The sequence below is a fragment of the Monodon monoceros genome, unplaced genomic scaffold (assembly GCF_005190385.1).
Source record: "Monodon monoceros isolate NGI ecotype Baffin Bay Population unplaced genomic scaffold, NGI_Narwhal_1 Super_Scaffold_4, whole genome shotgun sequence".
NCBI classification, from domain to species: Eukaryota; Metazoa; Chordata; class Mammalia; order Artiodactyla; family Monodontidae; genus Monodon; species Monodon monoceros.
The window spans coordinates 47622164-47635240 of record NW_021703781.1 but is presented as its reverse complement, the minus strand read 5'-3'; the positions used below and the strand labels follow the sequence as shown (position 1 = coordinate 47635240).

The following is a 13077-nucleotide window of genomic DNA, read 5'->3' as shown; positions in this document are numbered from 1 at the left end:
TGCATCCTTTCCTTTTGATTCCCTATCATTCTCCTTAGCAGACAATTCAGTGTTCATAAGGTTTCTAACCCTCTGCTGTAGGCTGAACTGTGTCAGCCAGAAAGATATGTTGAAGTCCTAAACCCCCAGGACCTGTTAATGTGACTTTATTTGGAAATAAGGTCTTTGTAGTTGTAACTGAATTAAGATGAGGTCATACTGGATTGGGATGGGCCCTAATCCAGTGACTGGTGTCCTTACAAGAAGAGAGGAATTTGGGCACAGAAAGACATACAGGAGAGAAGGCCATGTAAAGATAGAGGCAGAGATTGCAGTGAGGCATCTACAAGCCAAGGGACACCAAGAATTGCTGGCAACCAGCAGAAGCTAGGAGAGAGGCATGGAACAGATTCTCCCTCAGAAGCTTCAAAAGGAACCAACCCGGCCAATACCTGCAGTTTAGACTTATAGCCTCCAGAACCAGGAGAGAACAAATTTCTATTGTTTTAAGCCACCAAGTTTGTGGTGCTTTATTGCAGAAGCCCTAGGAAACTAACACATTCTCCAAGTAGATGACTAAATTCATGGCAAGAAAAACTTCCATTTCCTTCTCCTACTCCCTCTCTTCCCTCAAGTCCATAGTCTGAGCAAGAAGTGCCCTTCTTTCCTTGCTGGAGCCAACACCTCAACCCCTGTGCTTGTCTTCATCCTGGATCCTATTCTCTCTGTTCATTTTATTATTTTACATTCCTACTGCAACTTTAACCTCTCCCTGTGCCAGATCTTTTTGCTTGACCACACTACCCTGCAAGATTCCACTGTTCTAGTTTGTGCTTTATAACACACCATTGTAAAGCAATTATACTCCAATAAAGATGTTAAAAAAATATTTTTTGACTTGGCTTAAAAAAAAAAAAATTCCACTGTTCTTTCTTTCTTCCTTCCAGTTCAAGCTACTCTAAAGGCTGTCTACACTGCCCCTAGATTCTTACCAGATTAGTGGTAACACCATTTATCACCTCACAGCTCTTTAAGTCAGAGGTCTTGGTGGGTGTGGCTGGGTTTTCTACTTGGGGGTCTCTCAAGGTGGAACCTGGGCTGGACTCTGGGGAAGAATCCTCCTCCAAGGTCCTCAGGTTGCTGGCGGAATTCACTGTTTGCAGTTGAGGCTGAGGTCCCGTCTCCTTGCTGACTGTCAGCCAGGGCTGCTCTCAGCTTCCAGGGACCCTCACAGGTTGCCACGGGCTGCCCTCAGGCCCTTTGGCAGTATCCCAGCCTACTGTTTCAGGGCTGGCAGCAGGATCCCTTGTGTCGAATCCCCTTAGTGCTTCCAGTGCCTCTGCCTTTGTCTTCTGCAACCAGTGGGAGAAAGCTCTCTGCTTGTAAAGGCCTCATGTTACAAGGTTTTGCCTACCTGGATAATCTCCCTATTTTAAGGTCAACCAATTAGTAGCCTTAATTAGATCTACCCTTAACATTTTACAATTTGAATTCTCCTCATCCCATCCTACTGAAACTGTTCTCAAAGTCACCATAAACACATTAACCAACAAATCCTTGGCTCTGCCGCAGTGCTTACTCATCTTGTCCTCTCTTACCAATGGCGTTATTGACTAAATCCTCTTCTTTAAATTTTCTTTTCCCTTGAAGTTCCAAGTCATAGCACAACCTGGGTCTCTTAGCTCCTTCAGGGCTCATTTCCTTTTCTTTTTACCAACTCTCCTTCTTTTAAACTACCTTTGACTCTCTTTTCCTTTTTCTGTCTCTGCCATTCATTAGCTACATAAATTCATGCAGGGCAAGCACTTACAACTCTCTGTGGCTTAAGTTTCCTTACCCTTGGACTAGGAAAATAATTCCTATCTCAGGCTGCTGTAGGTACTACTGGAGTCTATATCTGTACAGTGCTTGGAATTGTGCCCGACACGCAGTGGGCACTATATGAAGTCGCTGGTGTGGCTGCTGGTGTTACTGCTCTGGTGCGCCCACTTGCACAGCTCCTTCCAGTCCCGAGTTCTCTCTTGTTTCATCCTATGCGATAAATACTTGCTAAGATCCCCTGATGAATAAGGGGACTGTCCTAGGCTCTGCAGGGGTTACAAAGGTATTTATTCCCTCATGAAACATACAGTCTAGGAGATTAAAGTACACAAGTGATACTACACAAGGTTGAGAGACTAAAAGAGGTGAGAAAAAAACCCCTAAATTGTAAGAAGGGAAGAATTACATCTGGTTAGGGAGAATCAGTAAAGGTTTAGTAAAAAGGTAGCTTTGAAGAACAGACAGGATCTGACAGGTAGAGAAGAGGGGACAGAGTGTTCCAGGCAGTGGGAAAAAATTGCAAAAACTCTGTGGTAAAAAGGTGTGAGGCATCCCGGAGAATAGTTGAAATGTAAGTATGTAGGAGAAAGACGGGAGATAAAGTTGAAAAGCTGTCATATTACGAATATCCTTGCGTGTCAAGGTAAAAAATTTTTATTTAATTTTGGAAGCTAGGGAGTATGGAGATGATGTAATTAGAGTTGTGTGATTAATGTGATATGATTAATCAGCCAAGAGAAACAAGTCAATCAGGAGTTTCCTCTGTCTCTCAGAACAAGAGTTCTGTTGTCAGAAAATGTGGGATTGAACTGTGGTTCTGTCACTTAGCAGCATGACTGTGGCCAAGTCACTTACCCTGTCTGAGCCAATTCTCTTATGGGTGTGAGAAGCAGAATTTTAAGATGGCTGGACGATTCTCAGCCTCCTGGTGTTCCATCCTGATCACCTTGCATAACATGACAAAAGGGGTTGTGCAGATCTAATTAAGGCTACTAACTGGTTGACCTTAAAATAGGGAGATTATCCAGGTAGGCAAAACCTTGTAACATGAGGCCTTTACAAGCAGAGAGCTTTCTCCCACTGGTTGCAGAAGACAAAGGCAGAGGCACTGGAAGTACTAAGGGGATTCGACACAAGGGATCCTGCTGCCAGCCCTGAAACAGTAGGCTGGGATACAGCCAAAGGGCCTAGGGGCAGCCCGTGGCAACCTGTGAGGGTCCCTGGAAGCTGAGAGCAGCCCTGGCTGACAATCAGCAAGGAGACGGGACCTCAGTCTCAACTGCATACAGTGAGTTCTGCCAGCAACCTGAGGACCTCAGAGAAGGATTCTTCCCCAGAGTCCAGCCCAGCTTCCACCTTGAGAGACTCCCAAGTAGAAAACCCAGCCACACCCACCAAGACCTCTGACTTAAAGAGCTGTGAGCTAATAAATTGTGTTGCTTTTAAGACATTACGTTTGTGATAATTCATTAAGCAGCAACAGAAAACTATATGGCAATGATTCTAATACCTATTCTATTTTATGTGATTGCTCAAAGAAAATTACATGAAAGGTTTCCCTAAATTGTAAATATTATACAAATAAGGGTTACAGTTAGTATCTAGTTCATGTCTAAAATAGAAATCATCTCTCTCAACTCCTCTCCCCCATCAAATAGGCTCACTTTATTTATTTATGGTATAATGGTATCACAATTATAAGTTTGTTTTGTTGTGGGTTGCAGGACTGTGACATACGAGCACTGGTGCCTCCTTAGAATAAGACTGAGGTAATGAAATATGCTTGTGTGTGTGTATGTAAATAAAAGAAGAAAGACCCCGAATAGCCAAAGCAATCTTGAGGGAAAAAAACGGGCCTGGAGGAATCAGACTCCCTGACTTCAGACTATACTACAAAGCTACAGTAATCAAGACAATATGGTACTGGCACAAAAACAGAAATGTTGATCAATGGAACAGGATAGAAAGCCCAGAGATAAACCTACACACCTATGGCCAACTAATCTATGACAGAGGAGGCAAGGATATACAATGGAGAAAAGACAGTCTCTTCAATAAGTGGTGCTGGAAAACTGGACAGCTACATGTAAAAGAATGAAATTAGGACACTCCCTAACAGCATACACAAAAATAAACTCAAAACGGATTAAAGACCTAAATATAAGGCCAGACACTATAAAACTCTTAGAGGAAAACATAGGCAGAACACTCCATGACATAAATCACAGCAAGGTCATTTTTGACCCACCTCCTAGAGTAATGGAAATAAAAACAAAAATAAACAAATGGGATCTAAAGAAACTTAAAAGCTTTTGCACAGCAAAGGAAACTATAAACAAGACAAAAAGACAACCCTCAGAATGGGAGAAAATATTTGCAAACGAATCAATGGACAAAGTATTAATCTCCAAAATATACAAACAGCTCATGCAGCTCAGTATTAAAAAAACCAACAACCCAGTCAAAAAATGGGCAGAAGACCTAAATAGACATTTCTCCAAAGAAGACTACAGATGGCCAAGAGGCACATGAAAAGATGCTCAACATCACTAATTATTAGAGAGATGCAAATCAAAACTACAATGAGGTATCACCTCACACAGGTTAGAATGGGCATCATCAGAAAATCTATGAGCAACAAATACTGGAGAGGGTGTGGAGAAAAGAGAACCCTCTTGCACTGCTGGTGGGAATGTAAATTGATAGAGCCATTATGGAGAATAGTATGGAGGTTCCTTAAAAACTAAAAATAGAATCACCATATGACCCAGCAATCCCACTACTAGGCATATACCCAGAGAAAACCATAATTCAAAAAGACACATGCATCCCAATGTTCACTGCAGCACTATTTACAATAGCCAGGTCATGGAAGCAACCTAAATGCCCACTGACAGACGAATGGATAAAGAAGATGTGGTACATATATACAATGGAATATTACTCAGCCATTAAAAGAAACAAAATTGGGTCATTTGTAGAGACGTGGATGGACCAAGAGACTGTCATACAGAGTGAAGTAAGTCCGAAAGAGAAAAACAAATATCGTACATTAACGCATATATGTGGAATCTAGAAAAATGGTACAGATGAACTGGTTTGCAAGGCAGAAATAGAGACACAGATGTAGAGAACAAATGTATGGACACCAAGGGGGGAAAGTGGGGCAGGGGTGGGGGTGGGGATAGGGGTGGGATGAATTGGGAGATTGGGGTTGACATATATACACTAATATGTATAAAACAGATAACTAATAAGAACCTGCTGTATAAAAAAATAAAATTTAAAAAAAATAAAAATAAATAAAAGAAGAAAGAAATCATCAAAGGCAAAGGTTGATAAATGAGACAATATAAATACTAACTTGCAAGAGTGTAGAATAGGTCTAGCAATCCTTTGGAGTGTCAACAGAAAATATGTGCAAGAATAATTTATGCCATGTGCAGCTTATGGACACAGCAATTTACCAGGAACAAGGTCCTTAAACATTCTGAGGTTTGTTGTTTTTTGTCCAGGTGTGAGGGATATCTAAACCTTTGCAGATTTGTTTTGTTTCATTACAGGGCAAGGGGCACTTAAAATTATGCAAGTAGTATATGTTCCCTGTGATAAAACAATATAGAGTTGTATAAAGAAATCGAGCATATTAATAATATCCACCCAATCCTACTTTCCTGAGGAAACCATTAACAGGCTGGTGGGCATCCTTCCATACTTCTTTATTCTGCTCAAAGAAGTATAAAAGGTTTCCCCACACTTAAAAAAATTGGAGTCATATTCTACCTATTACTGTGTAACTTGCATTTTTCATTTTACAATGTATTATAAGTATTTCTCCTAGAAAATTTATATACCTGTCATCTCTTAATAAAAGCATGGTACTTACAATATGGATTACCATAATTTAGTCAACCAGTTCATTTAGATTGCTTCAAATACCACTATTATAAACAATGTACATTCTTTCCATAGGTCTTTCAACATACGTTATTTCCTTAGAATAAATTCCTAGAAATGTAACACTGGATCAGCGAGTATATGAACATTTAAAAAATTGAATGTATGTCAAATAATTTGCTCTCCAGAAAAGTTGTATCAATTTCCAAGCCCTCTACTCATAAAAGTGCCCATTTTCACACTCCCTAGACAACCCCAGATACACATGTCTTCATTCTCCGCCACTGAGTAGGGAAATGTTAACTACTTGTTTAATCTGTACTTCCTTTAATACTAGTGAGACTGAGCATCCTTTCACGTGTATTAATTATTCATATTTCCTTTTTTGATGGGTCTGTTCATACACTTTGTCTTTTTTCCTAATGAAATGTTCATTTTACTGATTTATTAATGATCTCTATGATTCAAGGATTTGTTTTCACTGACTATGACATCTTACTTTAACTTTATGACCTTCTAAAATTCCTATAGAACTTTTAAATTTTCTTATGTCTTCAAACTTTGCAATTTTTTTGTTTTATGGCTGTTCACATTGCTATCATTCCAAGAATTTTATTATAAAAACAATTTCCTGTGTTTTCTTCTAGTACTTTTGTAGTTTTTAAAAATCTAAAGTTACCATTTTCAAAAAGTTGGCTAGTTGGCCTAATTCCATCTTTTGAATAATTTAATATCATTTATATACACTATGTTTTCCTGATCCATCTCCATGTATTTGGCTACCTTGGTGGTAGTCCTACCATTGGTACAGCTTTATAATATATAGTAATACGAAGGAATGGGTTCCCTCATTACTTTTCCTTGCATTCTCTCATTTATTCTTATAAATCAAATAGAGCATCATTTTCTTAAGTTTCCCCCCAAAAAACTGTTGAAAAATTCATTAAATGTTAGAGAGTAAATCGGGTGTATCTGAGATCTCTATGATATTTAAGTTTTTCCATTCAAACCACCTTTTAGTCTTTTGATAAAGTTTCATAGTTTTTCTTCGTATAGGTTTTGCTCACTTTCTCCTTGGTTTATTTCTAACTATTTCATATATTTTCCATCAACTCTTCTGATTGATTACTGCTCAAATAAAGGAAATCTACTGAATTTTTGTATGTTTATATTGTGTCAGGCTCCCTAACCAAACTTTCTTATTCATGAGCTTTGTATGTGATTCTCTTACTCTAGGTAACAATTACCTAAAAATAATGATTTTGCTCCTTTCTGTAAATATTTATAGCTTATTTTTTATTGTATTAACTAACTAGACCTAGTAGAACAACACTGAATAATTAAAATCTACTTTTTAATAGTTCAATAATATACTTGCGCCAAGATACACATACTACATATACTTTTAATAATTGTAACTACATTAATTTTTAAAATTAAAAATTTTTTACCATTCTTGATGTTAGGGAAAACAAGATGTGTAGGTGAACTTCTGCTTTCAGCGGCTTCTTTCTTCTGGTTAACAGTTGAAATAAAACTGCTGGAAGTAGAAATCTGGCCTTTGGATCCCCTGTCCAAACCCTAAAAACAGAAAAGTTAACATTGCAGCATAATTCCTAGTCACTGTATTTAAATTATTTTACTGCAAAAATCATAAACATTTAAAACAGAGATTTTAATCTGATGATAGATGCACAATAGCTAGATAGATAAAACCTGTATATATTATTGACTTACCTTTTCCAGGACCAAATTGTTTTAAGTATAAAAGGAAAACAGTCATGCCATCTAACTGCTTACAGGTTGATAAAGTTTGGAAATGGGGATAATAACAGTACCTTCCTCACAGGGTTACTGTGAGGTTTAACTGAGATAATGCATGTAAAACAATGAGCAGAGTTCCTTGCCCACAGTACACGTTTCATTCATGTTATCTGCTATTTTAACTTGGTATTTAGGTAACACTGTTTTTGTGACCTCCACAAATATTTTTTCAGTAGTTAACATGCATATGATACTTCGCAGGTTGATTGATTAAAGGTTTTCTAGTCTTGATGCAACTTCAAAAGCTCAGGTCAAAAGATAAATCTTTTAGAGTTCATTTATTTCTCTAAACACGAGATTGGACTTTGGGTGTAAGGGGACTTAAGAAAAATATGGCTAGGCATTCTTTGCTTTCAGAGTAGAGAGTTTTTCATTTCCTCCTTCCTCATTTACCAGACTGATTTCCACTTAGCTTTTTAGAATCAACTCAGATGCCATGTTGCAAAAACATTTACACTCACCAAATATTCACTTTCCCACATCGCCCACTCTCTTACAGCTAAATGGAGCCATCTGATTAATTCTAACAGGCCAGAAGCAGAAGTGATGTCTGCCATTTTGGGACCAGAAAGTACTGATGCATTTAAGGCTGGTGGGACAATCTCCAGTTCCTCTCTCTTTTCTTCCACTGTAATAATCCCAGAGGCTACAAGCTGAGACGCTACAGCATTCGTTGGCTTGGGTCCCCGAATCACTATGTGAGGCAGAGCCACTGCTGACCAACATTAGATTATACCACCAGCAATAAATGCACCTTTACAATTTTCAAACACTGAAACTTGGGACTACCTTGTAAATGCAGCCTAAACCATTCTATCATAACTCCTCTGCAAAGCTTTTTCTGGTGGTCACCATTTCCACAAAAATCAATCACTCTTATTTATACTTGTGATTTACTTAAATTATTCCACTGAAATTATAATTGGTGTCATACTGGTCCTTCATGCTGGACTAGAAATTCCTTATTCATCACAGAGCTTGACGTCCAGGGAATCCTGTGCATAGATCCTACACTTCAGAGTAAATTTATTGTTTTTTCTTTTTAAGAGATTAGTATAGAAAAATAACCCATAAAAATTCAGATGCTATACACATAGAATTTAAAAGCTTCTGGATTTGAGATTTCTAGAAATTAGTTATTTAACTCCTTTATTTCATAGATGAGGAAAATGGAATTGAGACTCACCTAAAGTCATTCAGCTAACAAAGCAACAGAGATGTGAGGGGCACTAAATGAGAACTTGAGGAATGCTTCCATAAGAAAAGTACATATGCGATTTTGTGTGTGTGACATCTTTGGCTGCTCAAAGAATTTGGGTTTGTTTGTTTGTTCGTTTGTTTGTTTGTTTGCTTTGTTTGTTTTTGCTTGCTTTTTGGCTAGATTTAGGCTCAGTGAAGTCTGAATCAATATTTCTGTGTTAGGATTAGGCTACATGATCCAGCCTAAAAAAAGTTAAACATATTGTCCAACTGAAATAAAGTCATCTTCTAACAGATGTAGGATATGAATCTGAAGTTTCAGAATCACAGACAACGTCATCTAGGGTCTTGTACAGAACATATGACACGCTGAGTGTTTCACAAATGGTTACTCCTATGATAATAACACACTAAAACAAGTCATGTATTGAGTACTAGGTATATGTCTACTATTGTATTAGGTGCTTTAATACAACATTCCTATGAGTTGCATATTTACACTTCATTTTACAGATGAGGAAACTGAAGTTTCCATGCCAAAGTTCACAGAGCTGGGAAGTAGGAATTCAAACTCTAGTCTGAATAACCTTAATGTCTGTATTCTTAAACCACTATAGCTCAGAGTTTCTCACTACAGTAGCTATCACTTATTAAGGATTTATCATGTGATAGGAAGTATGTTACATATATCAGCCTGTTTTCACAACTCTTGTGGTTGATGTTATCTTCTCTACTTTTATAGATATATGCTGAATGAAATATAATAGCTTCAGGAGCAACTCACCTAACCAGAGGAAATTAACATAAGCAGAAAAACTAACTGTACTTCAGGAAAATCTTTGATATTCTAGCAATCTGGGAAAGACTCAATATTTTATTTTATTTTTCTCCCCCTTCCTCTACTCCTTCTTAATAAAAGGAGATCCCAAAGAACATTGCTTGGTTCACTTGTGGAATCTTCAAATAATTAAAAAAAAACAACCCACAAGTAACTGATTCAATCAATAAAGCCATTTAACAACTATCAGTTCTAATCTCTAACAGATTTATAATGTAGATTCCCAAGGAGGACAGAGAAAATTGGAGAAAGAGATTAATAAAATAGTGATATGCAATACTTTTCTATAAAAGTCTTTGTAAATTACATAATTTGCATAATCTTGGTAAATTAAAACAATATGCTCAAGTTCACAGACCTAGCTAATTAGAAAAATAAAATTAAAATAGCCTATACATTTGAAAAAGTATATCATTCCTTGTTATAACTGCCCCCTGCAGTGGAAGCCGTGGAGTCCTAACCAATGCATGCCAGGGAAGTCCCTAAACCAATCTTTGATAAAAGAATAATTGCTGGCTCTGTTCCATCCTGAAACACTTTGTAAAGTCATAATATCTCACTATATTAGAGTATCTGAAGTAAAATTTTTTTAACTGTTTACAAAATTCATTATTTTGTAATGTTTACAAAATTCATTATTCACAACATATTTTAAACTACTAGCTTTGCAACCAGCTGGAAATGCTAGCATTTTAAATCATATCAAGTAAAAATTAATGTTGCATTCTAGCTATTAGATAAGTGAGACTGGCAGAAGTTTTATTTACTATGGAGACAACACACACAAATGCACAGGTAGATGGATTCTCCATAGAGCTCTTTGGTTTAGTTGGCTGTGCAAAGTTGTCATAGGGGATCCAGTCACCAGGATTAAAATTATGTTCAGTATCTTCTATTTGAGAAGAGATGTACATAATGTTATTTCAGAAAATGTTCCATACAATAAATGACTGGGTATTCTAAAATGTCCAACAACACTTGGCTAGTTGGAAAATTCACTTAGGTAGAATATCTGTCATCAGTAATACCAAATAAAAAGCATTAATGGTAATAATACAAAGGAAATTCTACATACACTAGCATAGTTGTTCTCAAACTTTCTAGTTTCAGGACCTCTCTGCATTCTTAAAAATTATTGTATGTATGTACAATTCCTTTTAAAATAGAATAAACCCATTTATGGACAATTAACTATTTTCCCAAACAAAAATCAGTGAGAAGAGTGGCATGGTTTACATTTTGCAAATCTATTTTTATATCTGTTTCTGCATTCAATTTGTTGCAATATCATGTGTCACACAGAAAACTACACCGTACACTCGAGAGAATGAGAGAGAACAAGGCAACACAAATAACATCCCAGTATCGTTACAAAGGTAGTTTTGACCTCATGGACATCTAAAAGGATGTTGAGGACCACATGTTGAGGACTGCTGCAGTAGGAATAAACAGTAATTAGAACGAAGAATGAATCTAAGAAATCTTGGGAGAACAAGAAGACAACATTTAAATCTGCACTAATATAACCATTTGCTACTGAGCACTTGAAATGTGCTAGTAAGTGTAAAATACACAGTGTCCAAAGGCTTAGTATGAAGAAGAGATAAAATATCTCATTAAGCGTCTATATTGATTAAATGTTGAAATGGTAAATTTCTTGATATACTGTATTAAATAAAATACATTATTAAAATTTATTTTACATCTTTATTTTTATTCTTTTTAATGTGGCTATTAGAAAACTTTAAATTATGTATGTGGTTCACATTCTATTTCTATTGGACAGAGCTGATATAGATGAAAGAATACTTTCTTAAACTAGATCCAATCCAACATACAATCTTAGGAATTAGGACAGAATTATTATTATAATTTCATCATTTCCCTGTATCATTCTGGAAGAAAAGATTTGCTGGACAGGTAGCAAATTTAAATATGGTATAAAATATAGACGAAGAATCAAAGATATCTGAAGTAATAAAAACTGAGTTTCTTGCTTTGGTCATTTCAGATATGTATATAGGGACAATGGCAATCTGTACACTTTGGTCACACCTCAATGGAATTTATTTTTCAAACCCAAAGGTGAATAGTTCAGCAATACATTAAGTGCTCTTAATATAAAGCAGGGATCCTTCAGTCTCAATGAGTCCAGGGAATACCTATGGTGCATAGAAAAACTACTTTACAAAAGACTTGAGTGGCTTCCTGAGATACTGAGCAAATGTTACTATGTCAAAAGATTGGTGAACAAATGTACATTTATATGTTTTAAGTTAAAATAAAAAGCACTGAATATACTTTGCTTTACCAACTTTTAAAATAAACTGACCTAAACTACCAGTTAGGGCCATACCAGATGAGAGGCCTTAACTGTATTTAGAGTCTACAAAGGAGACTATTTTAGGCCCTGTTCCTGGGTAAAGGTATTTTGTTTTTCTTTTTTGTATGTTTTTTCACAGTTCCTTATTAGGATACTAGGTTATAAAATCAGTGCTCTATAAACTTCTACTAAGATGTGAAAAGTTGGCTACTTTCAAGGTGTGAAGAATCTCCCTCCCCAACTAAATAGCACCGGCCCAAGTGAAATTGCTTTCTTTAAGTGATATAAACCACATCTTTCAAAGGAGACTAGGAAGGATGTGGATTCTGAAACAAAACTTTAACACTCAAAAAAAAAAATCACAATGCGATTGACCTTATAGATCACTGAAAACTAACTCTACTTAATACAAAGGAAATGTTAGTCCTGATGCTCAGAAATTTCAGTGTTTGCTTATCAGAAAGGCAAACTCGCTTGGGTGATTTTATTCACTTATTTCACAAGATGGGAAAAAAAGAAATTGCATCAACAGATTACCCTTATAGGATAAAATACTACTTTTAAAATGTGTGATTTGAGGTAGTCACAATTCTCAACCAATTTACTGTTCTTTAATAAAAATGTCTGGATCAAAACCAAGTTAATTTGAAACACAGCTTTCTTTAATGACTACGTTCAAACTTCACAATGACTTTTCAATTAAGGTGAATTAGTAAAATTTTAATAGTTTCTATTTTTAAAAGGCACAGACATTTATTATAATTATTCCCTGCAAAATGTTTTTTGACTGCTTACTAAACTGTCAACAAGTTATAAATATCAACTTAAGAACAACTAGTTATTCATATAAGGCTTAGCAGTCTAACATTTTTATAGTGCAAGAAGGGATCCTTATCACAGGAGAAAAAGTAGAAAAATCCAAACTTTCCAGAGCTTTCTCAGCTCCACCTCCTTCTTCATTCATCTTCTGTTGATCTTTCGCTACTCTCTCTTCCTCAATTCAAGTAAATATAAGCAAGTTAATTTCCGTACACTATGCCAGACTAAGCTGCTACACTGGAACAGTGAGCAGTACCCCTTTCTGAAGCCATTACTTTTCCCTTTCAGAAAAATTCATATGTACCATACCCCAGCCCTGAAGAGTTCAGAGAGCGCATGACATCCCTTAATTCAGAGAGGGCCCGTGTGTGTGTGT

The 13077-nt window shown here is 36.5% G+C and overlaps 1 protein-coding gene across 2 annotated transcripts in view; it reads right to left on the bottom strand.

Annotated features, from left to right (window-relative positions):
• The window catches only part of HECTD2 (HECT domain E3 ubiquitin protein ligase 2), a 79516-nt gene that overhangs the window by 59795 nt on the left and 6644 nt on the right, over positions 1-13077 (bottom strand). For both annotated transcript variants that reach the window (XM_029245702.1, XM_029245703.1), the window contains exon 2: positions 7149-7278. In XM_029245702.1, the coding sequence (XP_029101535.1) occupies positions 7149-7278 (130 nt within the window). The remainder of the gene's footprint in view (positions 1-7148; positions 7279-13077) is intronic.